At 42.2% G+C, this 20,074-nt stretch overlaps 1 protein-coding gene across 1 annotated transcript in view; it reads left to right on the top strand.

Annotated features, from left to right (window-relative positions):
* Nucleotides 1–18,608, top strand: part of TXK (TXK tyrosine kinase) — a 38,760-nt gene extending 20,152 nt beyond the window's left edge. The window contains exons 8-15 of the mRNA XM_030563344.1: nt 5,107–5,234; nt 5,938–6,012; nt 6,952–7,123; nt 8,946–9,162; nt 10,563–10,627; nt 13,349–13,467; nt 14,962–15,119; nt 16,767–18,608. Of these exons, the coding sequence (XP_030419204.1) occupies nt 5,107–5,234; nt 5,938–6,012; nt 6,952–7,123; nt 8,946–9,162; nt 10,563–10,627; nt 13,349–13,467; nt 14,962–15,119; nt 16,767–16,835 (1,003 nt within the window). The 3' untranslated portion in view covers nt 16,836–18,608. The remainder of the gene's footprint in view (nt 1–5,106; nt 5,235–5,937; nt 6,013–6,951; nt 7,124–8,945; nt 9,163–10,562; nt 10,628–13,348; nt 13,468–14,961; nt 15,120–16,766) is intronic.
* Nucleotides 18,609–20,074: the final 1,466 nt, after the last annotated feature.

Below are 20,074 nucleotides of genomic sequence, written 5' to 3'. Positions count from 1 at the left end.
CAAGCGCACTGACCTTCTGCTAAATCTCCAATCTCTCCTCCTTCCCCTTCATGGGAAATCCCGTTCAGCATCTCCTGCCCACAAACACCTCCATTGCCTCTTCCCTCTCTTACCAGACTCTCCTCTCTAAGAACCTCCCAATCTCTCCTTTCCCCAAACCTGCCTCATTCCCTCCCTCACCCCAAACCTCTCCTTCACCCTCCTCACGCTGCCTCTCTTACCCATCCCCTCAACCATGCCATCTTGTCTCTTTATACAGATTCCCCTCATAGCTGCTCCCTAATACCTGTTTCCCCCATAACCCTGCCCTCCCCTTTGAGTCTGCCCCCTCCATAGCTGTGACCCCAATTTGTGTCTGTCTCCCAAATAGGGTGACCAGATGTCTCAATTTTATAGGAACAGTCCCGTTTTTTTGGGTCTTTTTCTTATATAGGCTCCTATTACCTCCCACCCCATCCCCATTTTTCAAATTTGCTGTGTGGTCACTCTACCCCCAAAGAGGTGTCCCCTCGCTTCTCCCTGCCTCCCTGTGGGGAGGAAGGGGAGACAGACGCTTCTGCTGCTCCAGTCCTGCTGCTCCCTCAAGCCCCTGCCAGCTGGCTCCAGCTGGGCAAACCCTCAGGGCCAGCAAAGGCAGGGCCTAGGCAAGGAAGGAGGGAAAGTTGCTGTGCACAGTAACCATAGCAGTAGCAGCTCGGAGGACATAGGGGCCCCCTGCTGCCAGGAGGCTGTAATTTCAGTTCTCTGAGGTACAAAACAATGGCACCTTCACCTGCCCATACCTCACCACATATAATCCTAGGCACTGTCTCCCCATCCCACCTTGGGAGAGGGCACCAGCCCCTGTGGGTCCTGTTCCTGGGAGCAACAATCTCGCCAAGCAGGCTGGATCTACTCTGCTCTTACCCTGTGGCAAATCCCACAGCAGGTACTTGCATGTTGGTGACTCGGCACCAGCAGCCCCAAATGCCTCCTGTCCCACTCGATGATTCAGGGCACTGATTCCTGGAGCTCCCAGCCACTCTGAAGTGATAGCTCCTTCTACACAGGCATCACTGTTCCACAGCTCCCCCTACTACAGCTACTAGGGACTGGGGAACCAAAGGGTGTGTGGCTGATAAAAAACAAGACTTTTAATGTCTTGGAAAGGTTTACTGATTTCCTGGGACAGCTACCTAAAAAAAGGGATGATCCCAGGAAAACTGAGACAGGTGGCACCCCTATAGAACAGGGGCTTTCAAACTGTGGGTTTCAAAGTGGGTCGCAACCTAATTTTAATTAGGTCACCACCCTGTTTTAATGGGGTTGCCAGGGCTGGTGCTAGACTTGTTGGGGCCTGGGGCCAAAGCCCAAGCCCCACCACCCAGGGCCAAAGCCCAAGCCTGAGGGCTTCAGCCCTGCGGGGCGGGTCTCAGGTTACAGGCCCCTTTCTTGGAGCTGAAGCCTTTGGGCTTTGGCCTTCCCACCCAGGATGGTGGGGCTTGAGCTTTGGCTTCACTCCATCACCTGGAATGGCAGGGCTCGGCCAGGTTCAGGCTTCAATCCCCGCTCCTGGTATCATGTAGTAATTTTTGTTGTCAGAAGGGGGTCGTGATGGAATGAAGTTTGAGAACCATTGCTTTAGTCAGCCCTGGAAGAGTGAGAAGGGCTGCTAACAAAGCAGCCTCAAAATTTCTTCTCTACTTCCTAAGCTGCCACCCTTCTTTCCTCTTCAGAGCCAACCAGAATTTGTTGTTGTTATTGGTAGGGTTGCCAACTTTCTACTTGCACAAAATGGAACACCCTTGCTCTGCCACTGCCCTGCCCTTTCTCCGAGGCCCTGCCTCTGGCTCACTCCATCCCCCCTCCCTCTGTCGCTTGTTCTCCCCACCCTGACTCACTCACTCATTTTCACTGTGCTGGCTCAGGAGGTTGGGATGCAGGAGGGGATGAGGGCTCCAGCTGGGGGTGCGGGCTCTGGTGTGGGGCTGGCGATGAGGGGTTTGGGGTGCTGGAGAGTGCTCCAGGCTGGGACCGATGGGTTCGGGGGCCAGAAGAGGGATGAAGACTGGGGCAGGGGTTAGGGCCCCAGGGGACGGGAGAGGGATCCATGCAGGCTCTGGGGTGGGGCTGGAGATGAGGGGTTTGAAGTACAGGAGGGTACTCTGGGATGGGACTGAGGTATTTGGAGGGTGGAAGGGGAATCAGGGCTGGGACAGGGGCTTGGGGCATGGGAGGGGATCAGGGAATGCAGGCTCCAGGCAATGCTTACCTCAAGCAGCTCCCAGAAGCAGCGGCATGTCCCTGCTGTGGCTCCTTGGAATAGATATACGATGATATACAATGACCCCTGACCCAATGGAATACAATTGTATCTAATATTAAAAAAGCAACTATAGACATGACACTACAGCTTATTCACTAAAAGACACTTTTTCAAATATACTGGTTCCCACATAGGCTAATGGTAATAGACCTCACAAATGCTGACTGCTGTTGGCAGTCCTTTGGTGATACATTAGCTCATCTGTTTTGGGAGTGCCTCTGTATTAAGAATTTCTGGTATGAAGTGGGTCAAAGGACCAATTTGATATTGGATGCTAAAATGGATTTCATTCATAGATTCATAGACTCTAGGACTGGAAGGGACCTCGAGAGGTCATCGAGTCCAGTCCCCTGCCCTCATGGCAGGACCAAATACTGTCTAGACCATCCCTGATAGACATTTATCTAACCTCTCTTAAATATCTCCAGAGATGGAGATTCCACAACCTCCCTAGGCAATTTATTCCAGTGTTTAACTACCCTGACAGTTAGGAACTTTTTCCTAATGTCCAACCTAAATCTCCCTTGCTGCAGTTTAAGCCCATGGCTTCTTGTTCTATAATTAGAGGCTAAGGTGAACAAGTTTTCTCCCTCCTCCTGATGACACCCTTTTAGATACCTGAAAACTGCTATCATGTCCCCTCTCAGTCTTCTCTTTTCCAAACTAAACAAACCCAATTCTTTCAGCCTTCCTTCATAGGTCATGTTCTCAAGACCTTTAATCATTCTTGTTGCTCTTCTCTGGACCCTCTCCAATTTCTCCACATCTTTCTTGAATTGCGGTGCCCAGAACTGGACACAATACTCCAGCTGAGGCCTAACCAGCGCAGAGTAGAGCGGAAGAATGACTTCTTGTGTCTTGTTTACAACACACCTGTTAATGCATCGCAGAATCACTTTTGCTTTTTTTGCAACAGTATCACGGATATATTCCTGATACCTGGAGATTACCTGGTAACAAGGCAGCATGGTTCCAACGTGCAGCTTTGGTGGCTAAAAAATTAATCCTTGAAAAATGCAAAAGTTGATCCCCCCCAAATATTGATGCCTGTCTCTGTAATATGGATGATACAGCTAATAAATGACTAGCATTCCACAGAAATTCAAAGCAATTTGGACTGCCTTTTTAGGTGTCTATGATTAACGTAAACCCTGAAGATAGATATGACGCTTCCCACCCCCCACCTTTGCCCTAACCCCCTTTAATTCCTCTGTGTATTGTGATTAACCTGAAATTTTGGTATAGTGGTTGTATTTGGAAAAATTAATAATTTAAAAAAAACAGTAAAGATGAGAGGAGTGGAACAGGGGCAAAAAGCAATGAAGAAAAAAGAGGGATGGGTAGAAGAAATAAAAGAAAGAATAAAATAAAATGAAAAAAGGTCCCTTGACTGCCTTTGGGGAAATAGGAAATTTGGGACTTGGACCATTTTTTATGGAATAGTTTTTTAACTCTTTGGAAGGTGCTCATATACCTGGTGATGGATATCATTAGAAAAGCCTTGATAGATGCAAGGAAACTAGACCATTACGTAGTTTACCTAGTGTATCATTCAGGTAATTTCTATAGGTACAGTGATAAGTAGTGGTACACTAGATACAGGTTTTATAACAAGTGCTTGGACCACAGAGAAACTGGAAGGATCATGCAAGGACATCAGTGACAGTGAATGGGGCTGATGCCATCATATGTTCTCCTGGAGTGACAGAGTAGTAAGGTGGCAACAGCATTCGGACTCCCTGAAATTTGAAAATTGAGGTTTAGCAAAAACACAGAAGAAGAAATTACAGGAGTTGAGATACAAGGTGCAGGGGGGGAGTTGAGAAAGTAATTTATTAAAGAATGAATAAAGATTTCAGCAAACATAGGGCATTTGTATCTATTTGCACTCTCTCCTAGGTATGGGCAGTGGCACCTGAATTTATGGAAGTGTTCCCTATATCTATTACTCCCATAATGCAAGAAGAGGTACAATCTCAGAGGATATATATTGATAGAATAGTAGCCTATTTTTCATATAGGTTACAAATTCTAATCCTGTTGAAGTCAATAGTAAAAACCACTCTGGTCTCCAAGATACCATGATTTGGCCATCAGAGACATCTAGGATGTCAAAATGTTTTAGTCAGTGGTGGGCAACCTGCAGCCCATCAGGGTAGTCTACTGGCGGGCCGCCAGACAGCTTGTTTACATTTGCATGGCCACTTGTAGCTCTCAGTGGCCAGAGTTTGCCGTTCCCGGCCAATGGGAGCTGCGAGAAGAGGCGGCCAGCACATCCCTGCAGCCTGCGCTGCTTCCTGCAGCTCCAATTGGCCAAGAACAGTGAACCACAGCCACTAGGAGCTACAGGCGGCCATGCAAATGTAAACAAACTGTCTGGTGGCCTGCCAGTGGATTACCTTGATGGGCCGCAGGTTACCCACCACTGGTTTTAGTAAATGACTGTAGAATGGTTACAAAAGGGATGTCTGCTGTAGGGAGGAAAGGGAGCAGAGAAGTTTTTGACTAGCATCCCTGGCTCTCAAAAGTTCTATTTCTTTATTTTATAGATTTCTTTAATTCTGAGCCCATAGGTCTCATCCCCAGAGGTGAGAGAGGTATTCAGATAAGCTGTTTTTTTCCCCTGAAACATTATCCCAACCATAATTCTACAAAGCAATTTTAACAGGAAAGTTGTATTTCCTCCCGATAGATTTTATTGTGTAAGAGTAATTCTTGTCCAAAATATTATTTAAATCAGACAACTTTATATGATCAAAATATGGTTTATTTTCAAGTAACTGATGTTTTGTTAATTTCAGAAGCCACAGTGGAAATATCCGACATTATCAAATTAAGCAAAACCATTCAGAACAGTATTATGTAGCAGAAAAGCACCTCTTTCCATCCATTCCTGAACTCATCCAGTATCACCAGCATAATGCAGCAGGTAACAGCAGCTAAGCAAATAAGGATTTAATACTGATGATGATTGGAAGCTCATTGCAGATACGACTTTGAGAGCTCAGAAATAACCCTTCCTGGAATCAAGTTCTGTCTTTTTAAAAAGAGACAGGTTTGCAAAATGTTGAAGAGAAAAGTTCAGTTTCTTAGCCTATCCCTTGTGCCAAATCAGTAGTTTTGTACTGTGCAAAAACTAGGGTTGAGTCTATATCCATCTGTTGCCTCTTGTCTTTTATTTAGAGTGTAAGTTCCTGGGAGCAGGGATGATCTTTTTGTTCTGTGTTTGAAGAACTCTTAGCACAATGCAGTCCTGATCCATCACTAGAGCTCTAAAGTGCTACCGTAATAAAAATAATAAATAATTACTACTAATAATAATAAACAAGCTAAATCCTGTGGACCTTTGAAAACTGTATAATGTATTTGTCCTTCTACCTATTAACTTATCTGGCAGGCTGCAAAATGCCAGTGTTCTCACCCTATCCATCCAAGGACTGAGTATGCTTTTCCCTCAGTTACTCCTTTTCAACAGGGCTACATCTGAACAAGTTGTAAATAATATAGAAAAAAGTAACTCCAATGGGTAAGAATGTGGAAAACAAAATAGGTTTTGTTTTAGGAAGCTAAGATGGATGCATAGGATAATGGCATAATTGTTCTAAAGAATTTTATCACTTTGTCACCCATAGGTCTCATCACCCGCCTCCGATATCCAATTGGATCAATGGGAAGTTGTTTACCAGCAACGGCAGGATTTAGTTATGGTAAAGTAAGAAGTATTTTTTTGGTAGAGTTTTAGGTATCTTCCTAGGTTTTTATATCATGCTCATCATCTTGGTATCTGAGGTATTCTAAAGAAATTATCCCTGTAATAATTAATATATAAAAACACATGTCCATCAATAGGAATTATCCATTTCTTATTCAGGATCCAAAACTCAGTGAAATACCTGACTGGGCATGTATCATTTTTGAAGAATTGTTTCATTCACATTACTAGCATTGCTTCTAAATTTCCTCACATTTTGTAAACAAAGACCTAAGACTCCATAGCCTTTTAAGGGCCATTGGATCCTATTTGAATGTATAGACAATTGATTTTAATGTTAATTGTGATCAAGACTGTTCTTGCCAACAATGCAACTAGTAGAAATAGGAGTGGCATTTCACAGTACATAAAAGAGCAATACAAATAATTTTGGTTTATATAGGATAGTAAATGAAGTTCACCTTGCCAGTGAACACACATCCAGAATGTGTGCCTCCAAAAGTGTATGCTGGGAATTAATATATTTAATATATTTCCTAGAACTACTACTTGTGGAAGGCAAAAATCATTGTGGATGTCACAATAGAGCCAGCTAAACAATATTATCACATCACTGTCTGGAGATGGACAAGAGTGATGGACAACGCATACTGAAGTGCTCCTATGATGTTCTCAGATGTAGTGGATAATTAAATATCTGTCCTACCTTCAAGCCCCAACATTCCTGTGTTAGGTGATTATCCCATATCTCACACAATAGGGGTGGTGAAAATTTTCATAGCAAATAATAGGTAATGGATGATATTAACAAACAATGATTATTTGTTCTGTGTATATACTGCAAAGGATGGGGCATTTTTCCTGCACCATAAATAAGGGTTAGGGCAGCTGTCATGCACCGTGCTATTATAACATGTTGAGCTCACTTTCACAGAGAAGTGGAAGATAAACCCATCTGAGCTGACTTTCATGAAAGAAGTTGGGCGTGGCCAGTTTGGAATCGTTCAGCTGGGTAAATGGAGAGCCCTTGTCAAAGTTGCCATTAAGGCAATCAATGAAGGTGCAATGTCTGAAGATGATTTCATTGAGGAAGCTAAAGTCATGATGTAAGTTCAATGTCTCTTTTGTGCCTGGTGGAAAGGGTTAAACTGAGATGTAATAAGAAACAAATATAGTCAAAGATGTTTTTGTAAGGTTTATTATTTGATGAGTATTATCATTGTGCTTGACATTGTACAATGCACAGAAGACAACACAGACCATGCTCCATGATGTCAAGTATCAGAGGGGTAGCCATGTTAGTCTGGATCTGTAAAAGCAGCAAAGAATCCTGTGGCACCTTATAGACTTAACAGATGTTTTGGAGCATGAGCTTTTGTGGGTGAATACATGCATCTGATGAAGTGTGTATTCACCCATGAAAGCTCATGCTCCAAAACGTCTGTTAATCTATAAGGTGCCACAGGATTCTTTGCTGCTTTTACGTGCTCCATGAGTTTACAATTAAAATTGTACTAACTTCATAGTACACACACATTGTATACTAGATGAAACACTGTATCTTTAGGTCACCTCCATTTTGAATTGAAGGCTAAGTAGGGAGAGTACACTGATAGCTGCTCCTTCCATCTAGTCAACTGCACAAAGCCAGGCATAATCTAGTTTGGGAAGACAAGGAATTGAAAGGTCCAATCTGGAGACAGTGCCTGATTATTATATTTAATTTCTCAGTGGACTATCACTGAAAGAATTCATACAGATGGGTGATTTAAGGAAGGATTTGAATTAAGAAATGGTAGTAGAGTAACTCCTTACTTAACACTGTAGTTATGTTCCTGAAAAATGCGACTTTAAGTGAAACGATGTTAAGCGAATCCAATTTCCCCATAGGAATTAAAGTAAATCAGGTGGTTAGGTTCCAGGGAAATTTTTTTCACCAAAAGACTATAACACACACACACACACACACACACACACACACACACACACACACACACAGTATACGTTTAAACAAACAATTTAGTACTGGTACACAGTGATAATGATTGCAAAGCTTGGTTAAGGTGGAGGAGTCAGGGTGGCATATTTCCCAGGGAATGCCTTATTGCTAAATGATGAACTAGCAATTGGCTGAGCCCTCAAGGGTTAACTCTCACACTCTACAAGGCAGCAGGAATGGAGAGATGAGAGACAGCATCGCAGACAGAGACACAGACTATGTGAATGTGAGAGAGAGATGCGCATTTCCCCTTTAAGTAAACTGACCCTACTCTTAAGTACACTGCCTTGTTAATTAGATCAGGTTGCTGAGACTGCAGCTGCTGCCAGCAAACTCTCTCCATCCTGAGCCCTGTGTGTCCACCCTGCTCTATGGAAGTTGGGATAAGTGGGGTGCAGGAGCAGGGACGAGGAGGACACCCTGACATTAGTCTCCCTCTTCCTCCCCGCACAGCAAGCAGGAGTCTCAGGAAGCAGCTCCAAGGCAGAGGGCAGGAGCAGCACACGGCAGCGGGGAGAGGGACAGCTGAACTGCTGGCAATTGACAGCCTGCTGGGCAGCTGCTACACAGGGAACTTAGGGAAGCGGGGAGCTGATAGGGGGGCTGCCAGTCCACCCTGGTTCCAAGCCTCCACCAGCTAACTCCAACAGGCTGCTCTTCCTGCAAGCAGTGGACAAAGCAGGCGGCTGCCAAATGACGTTAGAAGGGAGCATTGTGTAACTTTAAACGAGTATGTTCCCTAATCGATCAGCAACGTAACAAGGAAACAACGTTAACGGGGATGACTTTAAGTGAGGAGTTACTGTAGATGATATAACTGGTCCTATGTCCATTGCAGTTTAATACAATGTATCATCCTAATAATCAAAACTGCTTTAACTGTTTGTCAGTGGCAAGTGTCTAGTTATTGAAATGCACCTTGTTAACAGGAAATTATCCCACCCAAAGCTGGTACAGCTTTATGGAGTGTGCATACAGCATAAGCCTCTCTACATAGTGACTGAGTTCATGGAAAATGGCTGCCTGCTCAATTACCTTCGGCAAAGACAAGGGAGGCTTAACAAAGGAATGTTACTAAGCATGTGCCAGGATGTCTGCGAAGGGATGGAGTATCTAGAAAGAAATAGATTTATTCACCGTGATTTAGTAAGTACAGCAGGCCGTCTGTAATTTGCAGTGACAGTAACAAAATACAAGTCATTACACTTTATGGGCACTCATGTATTTTGTAAGTGTTGTTTAACTACTGCAGGATCCAATGGACCAACAGTGTGTTATTTTGAGGAATATATCTGTATTGTTGTATTCTGACAGTGAAACATTTCTAATGCTCATTCATTTTTATTGCTGTTTGTGGATTTTGTAACATTATATTTAAGGTATTAACCCTTACAATCTGCATACGTGTGTGGTGTGCTGCATAAATTATTGTATTTAAACTGCTTGCTGTAAATGTTCTGAAGTTCTGTAGGCAATTGCTGCTGTTGAAAATTCACGTTATTTACTGTATTACAACTCCCTTTAAACAAAAGATATTCATTAACGAAGAGTTAGAGAATACTTAGTGACTGAATGGAGTGAGAAAAAGTAACAGTGTTATCTAAGAGTGATGTCCAAATATTGTGTTGTCTTAACATCTCCTTATCATCAACTTGTGCTACAACACAGACATCTTACTGTAACATCAGAACATCCTGCCAAAACTATTTTGGCTCAGTTTTAGCTTTGCTTTAGTTTGGCTTTATTTGATGTGAGACATCTAGAGGAACATTTATGAATAAGAACAATGAGGAAGCAATATAATATTTTTTATTGGACCGACTTCTGTTGGTGAAAAGAGACAAGATTTCAATTATACAGAGCTCTTCTTCAGGTCTGGGAAAGGTACTCAGAGTATCACAGCTAAATACAAGATAGAACAGATTATTTAGCAAAAATGGTTAACATATTGTAAGAGACCATACATAGTGAAGTGGCCCCTTAACACCTTTACAATCATAGGACAAAAATGTGGGATTAGTGGGTTACAGATTGTTGCAATAAGCCATAAATCCAGTGTCTGTATTAAGACCATGATTTTTAATATCTAGCAAAGTTATGAATTTAAGCTCCGAGGCTCATCTTTTGAGGTGTTGTGCAGGTTTCCTTTGAGGACGAGGATGAAAGAGGTCAGATATGGAGTGATCATTTTGTGAAAAATGTTCACCCACAGGTGATATGAAGTTTTTGTCTTTGATCATTTTTCTGTGTGAATTTGTTTGAGAGTGTAGTGATTGTCTGGTTTCACCCACATAGTTGTTATTGGGGCATTTAGTGCACTGGATGAGAGACACCACATGCTATGATAGGCATGTGTGGGACCCATGGATATTGAAAGGCGTGTTGTTGGGAGTATTCAATACAAAATTTAGTCTCTCTGATATCCTGGGACAAACATGGCTACAATAACACTGCAAACTGTATGAGTAAAGTACTAGCGAGCTGTTGCAATTTTTCTCAGGATGCTTTAGTTAGATTTCAGATATGTTTTTCTCATTTTCCTGCAGGCTGCAAGGAACTGTTTAGTCAATGCCAAGAATATAGTTAAAATATCTGACTTTGGAATGACAAGGTATGCAACAATTGTGTATAAAAACAGTATTGAATCTTAACTACACTGGAAATATTTTCAACTAGCAAAAATGAGGCCTTGAATTAACCTCCTAGCTTGCAAAACTGCCAGTACCAGTTATTTTGCATGTAGGTACTGCCAATGGAATTGCCTCTCATCTCTTTGATTCCCTTGTACTTTGGTGCACACACTAAGGAGCACATTTTCTAAAAGTTACCCCTATTTGAGCATACATAGATCCCTGCATGTGCATTCTTCAAGCATTAATACTTTGCTCACAGGTATTATAATCTTTCAGCTGCTCATGCAGTTTAGTGTTGGAAAAGTGCATGCAATGGTGTTTGCGCACAAATTTATGCACACACAAAGGTTGGGTTGAGGGCCCTTTTAAAATATGCTTTTATCACAGTGTCTGATACTAAAAGCTTTTAGCTAAGACACTCTTAGCACAGCTCCTATGGGCTTGTCTAGAGGGACTCACCCTTTCAGTACACCTGGCAGGGCTGTTGCAGGCACATCATGAAGGTTCCCAATCAAGCCTCATCTGCAAGGCTGTCTGTGTGGTGGGGGGAAGGCGGGTAGAGAGAAGCAAAAGGGGCAGTTTGCTCTGGGCCCCACATTTGAGGGGGTCACAAAACCAAGTGGCATTGCAACCTGGCCACACCTTTGTCATGATGGAGAGGTGGCCAGTCCAAAGCTAAGCGGAGCTGTGATGCCCTGTGCCAGGTTGCAATGACCAGAGTGGGGAGCTGGGACAGAAGCAACTGCTGCAGGGTGAATGCGGGGGCAGGCTTGCTTTCCAACCCTGCTGCCTCAGGACCTCCCCTCAATGCTTTTGCATGTTTGTTTTCATGATTTGTGGGTATTCTTCTTAAACTCTTTCATCTCCAAGGTCATTTTTGGAAGGGTGGCAGGCCTGAGTTTCAGATTTTGCTCTGGGCCCCCCAAAAGCCCATCTGCAATAATATGCAGGACTCACATACCTACAGCTAGCCTTGAAACTAGGTAGAGGATTTCACTAACAAGTTGTTTATGTCATGGTCTCCTGCCACTCATTGTTAGGTACAACAAAGTATATTTTAAAAGAGACAGAATAATTAATTTATTATTGACTTGCTTGCAAAGAGTCCAGGGACTACTTCTAGTACTGCATAATCAGGGGAATTTAATTACACCTCTCTTGGTGAATCTCATAGGCCAGGGGTGGCCAACCTGAGCCTGAGAAAGAGCCAGAATTTACCAATGTGCATTGTCAAAGAGCCTCAGTAATAAGTTAGCAGCCCCCCATCAGCTCCCCTGCCCCCCACTCCCAGCGTCTCCCATGCACTAGCAGCCCTCTCCACACCTCCTGACATAGATGCCAACTGCATGGGTGCTCCGGGACTGGAACAGGTGCTCCACACCCACCAGCAGCCAAGTTCCCCCCATTTCACCTCCTTTCCCCCCTGCCCAAGCATGCCACATCCTTGCCTCCCTCCCCGCCACCCAACAGCTGTTTGGCAGTGCTTAGGACTTTCCAGGAGGGAGGGTGAGAAGTGGGGATGCAGTGCACTCAGGGGAGGAGGCAGAGAAGAGGCAGGGCAGGGGCAGTTTCTTTGGAGAAGGGGTGGAATGGGGGTGGGGCGAGGGCAGTGCAAGGGTGGGAAGAGGCGGTGCAGAGGCGGGGCCAGGGGGTCTAGCACCCACTAAGCGGAGGGGAAGTCGGTGCCTATGCCTCCTGATCAGCTGTTTTGTGGTGTGGAGGCTTGGGGGGGAGGAGGGAAGAGTGAAGTCACAGCTGGCTCAAGGGAGGGGGCGGGAAGGGGTGGAGTGGGGGCAGGGCCTCTGGCAGGGCCAGGGTTGAGCAGTGAGCACCCCCCAGCACATTGGAAAGTTGGCATCTGTAGCTCCAGAGTCGGTGCCTGTACAAGGAGCCGCATATTAACTTCTGAAGAGCTGCATGTGGCTCCGGAGCCACAGGTTGGCCACCCCTGTCATAGGTTGTGTTGGCATTTATTAGGACGTGTCCATGTGCAATTCAATTCACACATTTAATATAAAGCTTTTTACTCACATGATTTATATGTATATCATGTATGATATGATTTGGTATACATTATTTTCTAAGGGATTTTCACCATTTTATTTAAAGTCAATGACCAAAAAAGTGCTACTGTACTTCTCACTGATCTATCTGGGTATTTACATCATACCTATCTCTGTGGTATCTGAATGCTTAGTTAACTGTGGTGGTAAACATACAGAATTCTGCTGACAAAAAAGTTAAGCACACATGGCTAACAGTGAATCTTGTTTGAATTAATCCAGAGTTCTGATAGCAGGAAATCACAGATTACAGATTATGAATCTGATTCTTCATTCATTTATGCAAGTATAAATCACATGTAACTCCATTAAAGACAATGGAGTTGTTATTATAAAACAGGTATAAAGTGTTAGGAGAATCATAGTATGTGCCTCACTGGTATGGCAGCTGGTATCAATGAGATCTGGGAAGCGCAACATTTAAAAAAAATGTGCCAGAACATCTTTATGAATACTGGTAAGGCATAATCTTTGTCTTTAATCCACTCTGGAATTCTTAGAAGTAACAGATATTTCCATATGGACACAATATTTCTGGAAGTGTTTTTTATATATTAATATATCATCTAAGGATATGTCACCTAAAACATTTACGCAATACTTTAGATTAAATATATTGATACCTGGTTTCTTTAGATATGTTCTAGATGATGAATATATTAGCTCTTCGGGTGCCAAATTTCCAGTCAAATGGTCATCTCCTGAAGTTTTTCATTTCAACAAGTACAGCAGCAAGTCTGATGTCTGGTCATTTGGTGAGTGGGTCAGTTTAAACTAATTTTCAACACATCACTTTGCTCATAAAAACTGAGGCATATAACTTTTATAGTAAATTATTTGTTGCACAGTTACAACTATCTTGAGTTTTAATGAGTCAGTTTCATGCTAACAATCTTGTCTAAATTGCAAGAGACTGTCCATTTTGAATAAAGCAGTGCTTCTTGGGTGGGATAGGGAAGCAGGAGGCCACAATCCAAAACTGAGAGGATGGAATAACTAGCCTCTTCCACAAGTTGGAAACTGAGGGCTCCCAATAGAAAGATTCCTAAGAAATTCCATGAGCTGAAGTTTGCTGTGTTTCCACTCCTTTATACAGGATCCATGGTTCTACAGTTCCATTGTTAAGAGAAAACATTGTCTACCAGACCACAATGCTTTATCTAAACCTCTTGTTACTTGAACTTAGCTTATGACTGCAATGTGCATTCTTTACAGTCAGAAGTCTTCACTTATCAAAATCCACATTCATCTCATAAATTCAGAGATTCCCAGGCTAGAAGGGGCCATTATGATCATCTCGTCTGAACTCCTGTATAACACAGGCCATAGATCTTTCCCAAAATAATTTGTAGATCTGATCTTTTAGAAAAACATCCAATCTTGATTTTAAAATTGTCAGTGACAGATAATCCACCCTAACACTTTGTAAATTGTTCCAATGATGAATTACTTTAACTTTTTAAAATGTGTGCCTTATTTCCCATCTTTGTCCAGCCATTAGATCATGTTATACCTTTCTCTGCTAGACTGAAGAGCCCATTATTAAATATTTGTTCCTCAGGTAGATCTTATAGACCAAGGATCAGCAACCTTTCAGAATTGGTGTGCTGAGTCATTTATTCACTCTAATTTAAGGTTTCGCGTGCCAGTAATACATTTTAAGGTTTTTTAAGGTCTCTTTCTATAAGTCTATAATATATAAACAAACTATTGTTGTATGTAAAGTAAATAAGGTTTTTCAAATGTTTAAGAAGCTTCATTTAAAATTAAATTAAAATGCAGAGCCCCCCAGACCGGTGGCCAGGACCTGAGCAGTGTGAGTGCCACTGAAAATCCACTTGTGTGCCATCTTCGGCACATGTGCAATAGGTTGCCTACCCCTGTTATAGACTGTAATCAAGTCACCTCTTAACCTTATCTTCGTTAAACTAAATAGATTGAGCTTTTTGAGCCTATCACTATAAGTCATGCTTTTTAATCCTTTGGTCATTCTCATGCTGAACCATCTCTAATTTATCAACATGTCACTGGGACAGCTCCACAGCTGCTATAAATTGGTGCAGCCACATTGAAGTCAATGTAGCTATTCTCATTTACATCAGCTGAGGATTGATCTGGTCCTGTCTCTTGATGCAGTTCAGATGTACAGTTGTCTCCTGTATTATCCAGGACACACAATCTCTAGTGTGCATGCATCTTAATATTATGGAATAGTTTTGTGAACATTTAATTTTATGGATTATTCCTAGGAGTTTTAATGTGGGAAGTTTTTACAGAGGGCAAAATGCCTTTTGAAAATAAGTCAAATTCTGAAGTTGTCCATGAGATTTCCGAAGGTTACAGACTTTATCAACCATATCTGGCATCACTCACTGTGTACGAAGTCATGTACAGCTGCTGGCATGAGGTGTGTTTCTCTTATTTTCCTGTTCTGTATATTGATATTCCATCACCAGGGTCCTCATTCTAAATATGGAGTTAAAGACAATCATTGAGAGCAAGGAAATTCAATACCTACTTTACATTTGTGATATCCTCAGAATCTTTGATGTGTTTTTCATATATATAAATAATTCCTTACATCACATCAATCACCAGTCAATCTGATCACCTGACCCTCTGTCTGAATCCCTCCATGATCTTTCCCTTCTCCATCCCCTTCTCCCTATTCCATATTATCAAGGCCTTATATAACTATTTCCCTGCTTATATGTTGAACCTGGGGCATGGCTCTCTGTAGTCCAATGCCTTGTGCAGTCATTTATGTGAGTACAAGCATGTACAAAGTGTGCATAGACAACTACCATTCTGATTTAGTAGTGTTTTACATTCACTTTGCACAGGTGTTAATAACCATACAAGGTACAGGGCAGCAAAGGTGCAGGGCAGCTCTACTTTCTTATTCCACCCCTTTCACACCCATCTATTCTGCTAATGTTTCCTGACTTGATGCCATGTTTATCTGCTTCTCCCACAATTGTTTGTGCCTTTTTTTAGACTTGCTTCTTTATGTGGAATTGCCTCCTAATACGGCCAAATAAACTACTAACCTGTCGTAATTTGAATCCCTCTGTAAGACTCACTTTTCCTATGCTGCCGAGAGAAGTCTATAATTTTAAATATATAAAATCTTTTTTAGATGTACTTTTAACTCTTCCATTTAAATAGGTACATGCCTAAAATGAGTTACAGTGTGATCTTATTGCTGTAACTCTGTCCTTCCTTCCCACATCTCCTCTTTAATGTGTATCTAACAGCTTATAAAATATCTTCTCTGGGTGTTTGATAGCTATAGCACTCCTAAGTTAAAGCTACTATATTTTAAGGGATTTAAACAGAAAATGCATAGTTTGCTCTCTTCTGGGATGCCTCCTGGGATGCTAGCCACATGCCATCCTTACCTTCCCTATATCAGCCAATGGAGCATTCTGGCTGACTGTGCTGGGAAACATGCTCCATCCCTTGCAATGGTGTAGCTCTGAATCTGGGAGCACAGTATTCCAGAGATCCCTGGTAGACACTGTGATTCTGAGGCACAGTGCTTCTCAGAGCTCCTGTTAGAGTGGTGTGGTTATAGACAACCCCCAATGCAGGGCTGAAATGAATATCACCTAAACAGACCTTAGGGCTGATCTACACTAGCGCGTAAGTTGCTGTAACTTAAGTCGCTCAGGGGTGTGAAAAATACACCCCTGAGTGACGTAAGTTACATCGACCTAAGTGCTGTCCACATCGGTGCTATGTCAGTGGGAGATGCTCTCCCGCCAACATAGCTTCCACCTCTCATGGTGTAGTTGTGCTGATGTAGCGCTTGAGTGTAGACTTGCCCTTAGATTTACATTTAAAAGGTATCTATGCTCATGATGCTGTTGTTCAGAAAGCACCCAAACACACTTACATGACAAAGCCAGGATTTTCCTTAAATGGCAAACATACAACTTTTCTTTCTGCACATGTACATGTGTAACAGTGTTCTGGGTAGTCTGCTTATAAACGTCTATTCTTATGTCAGATCAGCCTGTACTATAGAGTTGCCCTCTGCTTTGTTTTTCAGAAACCTGACGGTCGCCCTGCTTTTGCTGAGTTACTTCAGACCCTCACAGATATAGCTGAGACTGGATAATCAGACTTTCTATAAATATGTATTCTCATTGCAGAGATAGCATGAAGCCCCTCGTGGTAATTCTCAGTCTTTTACAGTCCTAGTTAGTTATATCCATCCGCAACACTGTAAATATTGAGGAATCTGTGCAGTTTAGTCAGTTTTTATTTTCAGGGTTCATCACATTTTTAGTATTTTGGGGGAAATGGATAGTTCAGGGGATCAGTGATGGGCTCTTAACCTTTTTGCCGCAAGGTTGCTAGTTCAAATCAAGACCAGGTTCATGATGATCAAGTCTATGCTGGAGAGGAATAGGCAAGGTTCCTTCTAGTACATGACACATAGGTCTAAACTGCACAACAAACCCTTCTGCTTTATATGGCAGATTTACACTAAATTCTGCAACAATGCCATTGATTTAAGAAATCTTTTGATAAGTCTGGCTCATAGATTGGGGAATAGGGACAGGAGGCAGCAAAAGAGACTTAAGCACCCATTATGGATTTCTATATGGGTATTAGAAAGACCAGGTGAGTGAGGTAATATATTTTCTTGGACCAACTTCTGCTGGTGAAAGAGACAAGCTTTTGAGCTGCAGGGAGCTCTTCCTCAGGGCACTGTATAGGTCGTCAGACACATTTGAACACAGGACCTTAAGCACTGCAACACAGACTTCTGTCATTTGAGCTAAAAGAGCAACTTAAGATAAGATAAGATAGTAGAAATAGTAAGCTTTTGTCATCCAGCAGACCAGTCATTAAAGGGAGATGCAACCTCATTTGCCTGTGTTCTATACATTCTCTTAGAGGACGGGTGGGAAGGCATGCAGGAAGAGGCAGGTATCCTAGTGGCTCTTAAATCCCATCTGAATGGAATGCCACTCTATAACAAGTTAGGAGCTGCATAGCTGGTGAAGGTGGCTGCCTGTATTCCTTAGGAGCACGAGAAAACAACCATCATCTCCTGCAAGCTTGTGTCTGCTTTCTCCAAGGCAGCATTTCCCATGCTACCCTTCTGCCTCTTGCTGCTGCATACTTAACTAACACCCTCCTTCAGTCAGCTCCACTGAACCCCCTCATGTGGTGTGCCAGTGGACAAGCTGAAGAGATAGAAAATGGCAGGAAATTGGAACCTTTTTGTATTTGTGTGGCATAAGTAGTTTTTTGCAAAATCATGGCAAATAGATAAGTTATCTGTCCAATTTGTGTCACCAATACTTCTTATAATTGGAACCCTGCTGTGAACAACAATTGCACTGGTAACTTTTGTTTTCCTTGTACATTGTATATTTGTAGTGACCAATGTTAGTGTGAGAAAAGCTTATTGTTTGTAGCTGTACCATCTGTTAAATTTATAATATGGAAGAGAAATAGCAGAGGGCTAAAGAAAAGGAAAACTAAATAACTCACATACTGCATATATAATCATATGTATTATTTATACATAGATGCCTGTATATATTTGTATTTTACAGCAACTTGTATGGAGACAAAATATTTAAAACCTATTGATTGAAGAACATTCTGCATGACTCCTACAGTTTTACCTTTTTATTCTAAAAAAAAATAAACATTTCCCCAGTTTTTGGAATTACGCCCAATGATAGATTCCTTGGACTAAATTCAGTCCTGACGTAAGCCTGGGTAACCTCCACTGATGACAATAGTGTGTGACATTTTTAAGCAACGTGATTATCTGCAGTTATTTGAAGAATGTAAACATCAAAGAGGAAGAGGAAATGTTTAATTACTTCGTGTACACCTGTGGAAAGTTGTCAGTTCTTTCGGCTGCATTGTGAAAGCATCTCAGTTTCAAGAGAAACTAGATTTCCTGTTCCTTTATATATCCTTTTAAAAGAATTTTAACCAAGTTATACCCGTTTGCTCTTAGAATTGACTCATAATACATATTTCATTCCATATCAAATGTATGTCTGAATACAGATTGGTACAATACATTACAGTCAGGAGAAAAGAGTAGTGTGCCTGAAAGAGCACAGTGGATGCAAGTTTTCCATTTAATTACTGCAATCCTTCTGCCCACTCCAGTGACATGCTAATCTTTTCACCAGGTGTTGCTGTATAAACACAACAAAGAAATTATATCCATATGCAAAGTATACGAGTATGTTGCAAATTGCATGAGAAGTTCTATAAGAGGTCGTACTGAAGTGATTTTGCCACGTGTTTGTTTGTTACTGCCTGCCAATACGTAGCTAGGAGACATCACCCAACTATGAAAGCAAAGAAGATAAGCAGTGGGAGGGCTGTGAGCTGAAAGCTGAGCTTGTGACTGCTCCACAGTGAATACATACAAATTACTCAAATGTTTCCACATGTGTTTCTCTGTTATGCTGGCTATAGTTTGCTTAGTGGTCCTTAGACCCTTTCAGTATTGGAAAGTAATGTAAAAGGTGACTATTGTTGTAGAAAGAGAGAGCCTGAGACATGGGGCCTGGTATAAAAGGCCTAGTTTACGGCCTAAGGCCCAAACAGAATCAAGCCCTGCTAATATGAAGCACAATTAGCAAGAATCAGGCCAACTCAGGCCCTGCCCAGTTACAAAGCAGATGCTTGCTTGCAGGTTCACTATCCAATACATGAACTTGGCAAGAACAGGGCTGGCGTTGCAAAAACACAAGAACTCCTATGCACTAAGTATTCATGTAAATACATTCCAGAAAGGTAGTGCCAGAACACCCCGATACAGGTTTATGGTGTAAACACACTCTCCAAAGATGACACAAGAACACACTGACCCCTCTAAAAGAAAGGGACAGGATGACAGGGTGATGGGTAGAGATGTTTTGACTGAAACAACTGGTACAAGGTAAAGGGTGGTAATTAACCCTAATGGAGGGATAATATGTAACTTGTTTGTATCAGTGTATAAAAGAGGGGTCTTTTTCTGGCCAAGGAGGGTGGGGGGGGGAGGAGGAATGGAAAGTCCTGCCATTCACCGAGCTGAGTCCATTGTCATGGGCATACATGTGCTAGTGTAACTGTAGACATTGATCCAAGGAGCTAGTACCGTGCTTCATCGGCAATAAACTTGGCTGAGTGCCTTTGCTACAGAACTGAGTCTGTGGTCTTTCTGGCCAGTTCAACTGAGATCAGCTGGGTTCGCTATCTGCTCAGAGCCAGTACAGCAAACAGGAAGAATACACATATGCAGCTAACAACTGACTACAACTACCTGTCCCTTTATTTATTCTGTTTTACTTTAATTTTGCATTTACATTAGCTCATGAAAATAGGTAA

The sequence above is a fragment of the Gopherus evgoodei genome, chromosome 5, assembly GCF_007399415.2.
Source record: "Gopherus evgoodei ecotype Sinaloan lineage chromosome 5, rGopEvg1_v1.p, whole genome shotgun sequence".
NCBI lineage: Eukaryota > Metazoa > Chordata > Testudines > Testudinidae > Gopherus > Gopherus evgoodei.
The sequence above is the reverse complement of the archived record's forward strand: the minus strand, read 5'-3'. Positions and strand labels throughout refer to the sequence as shown.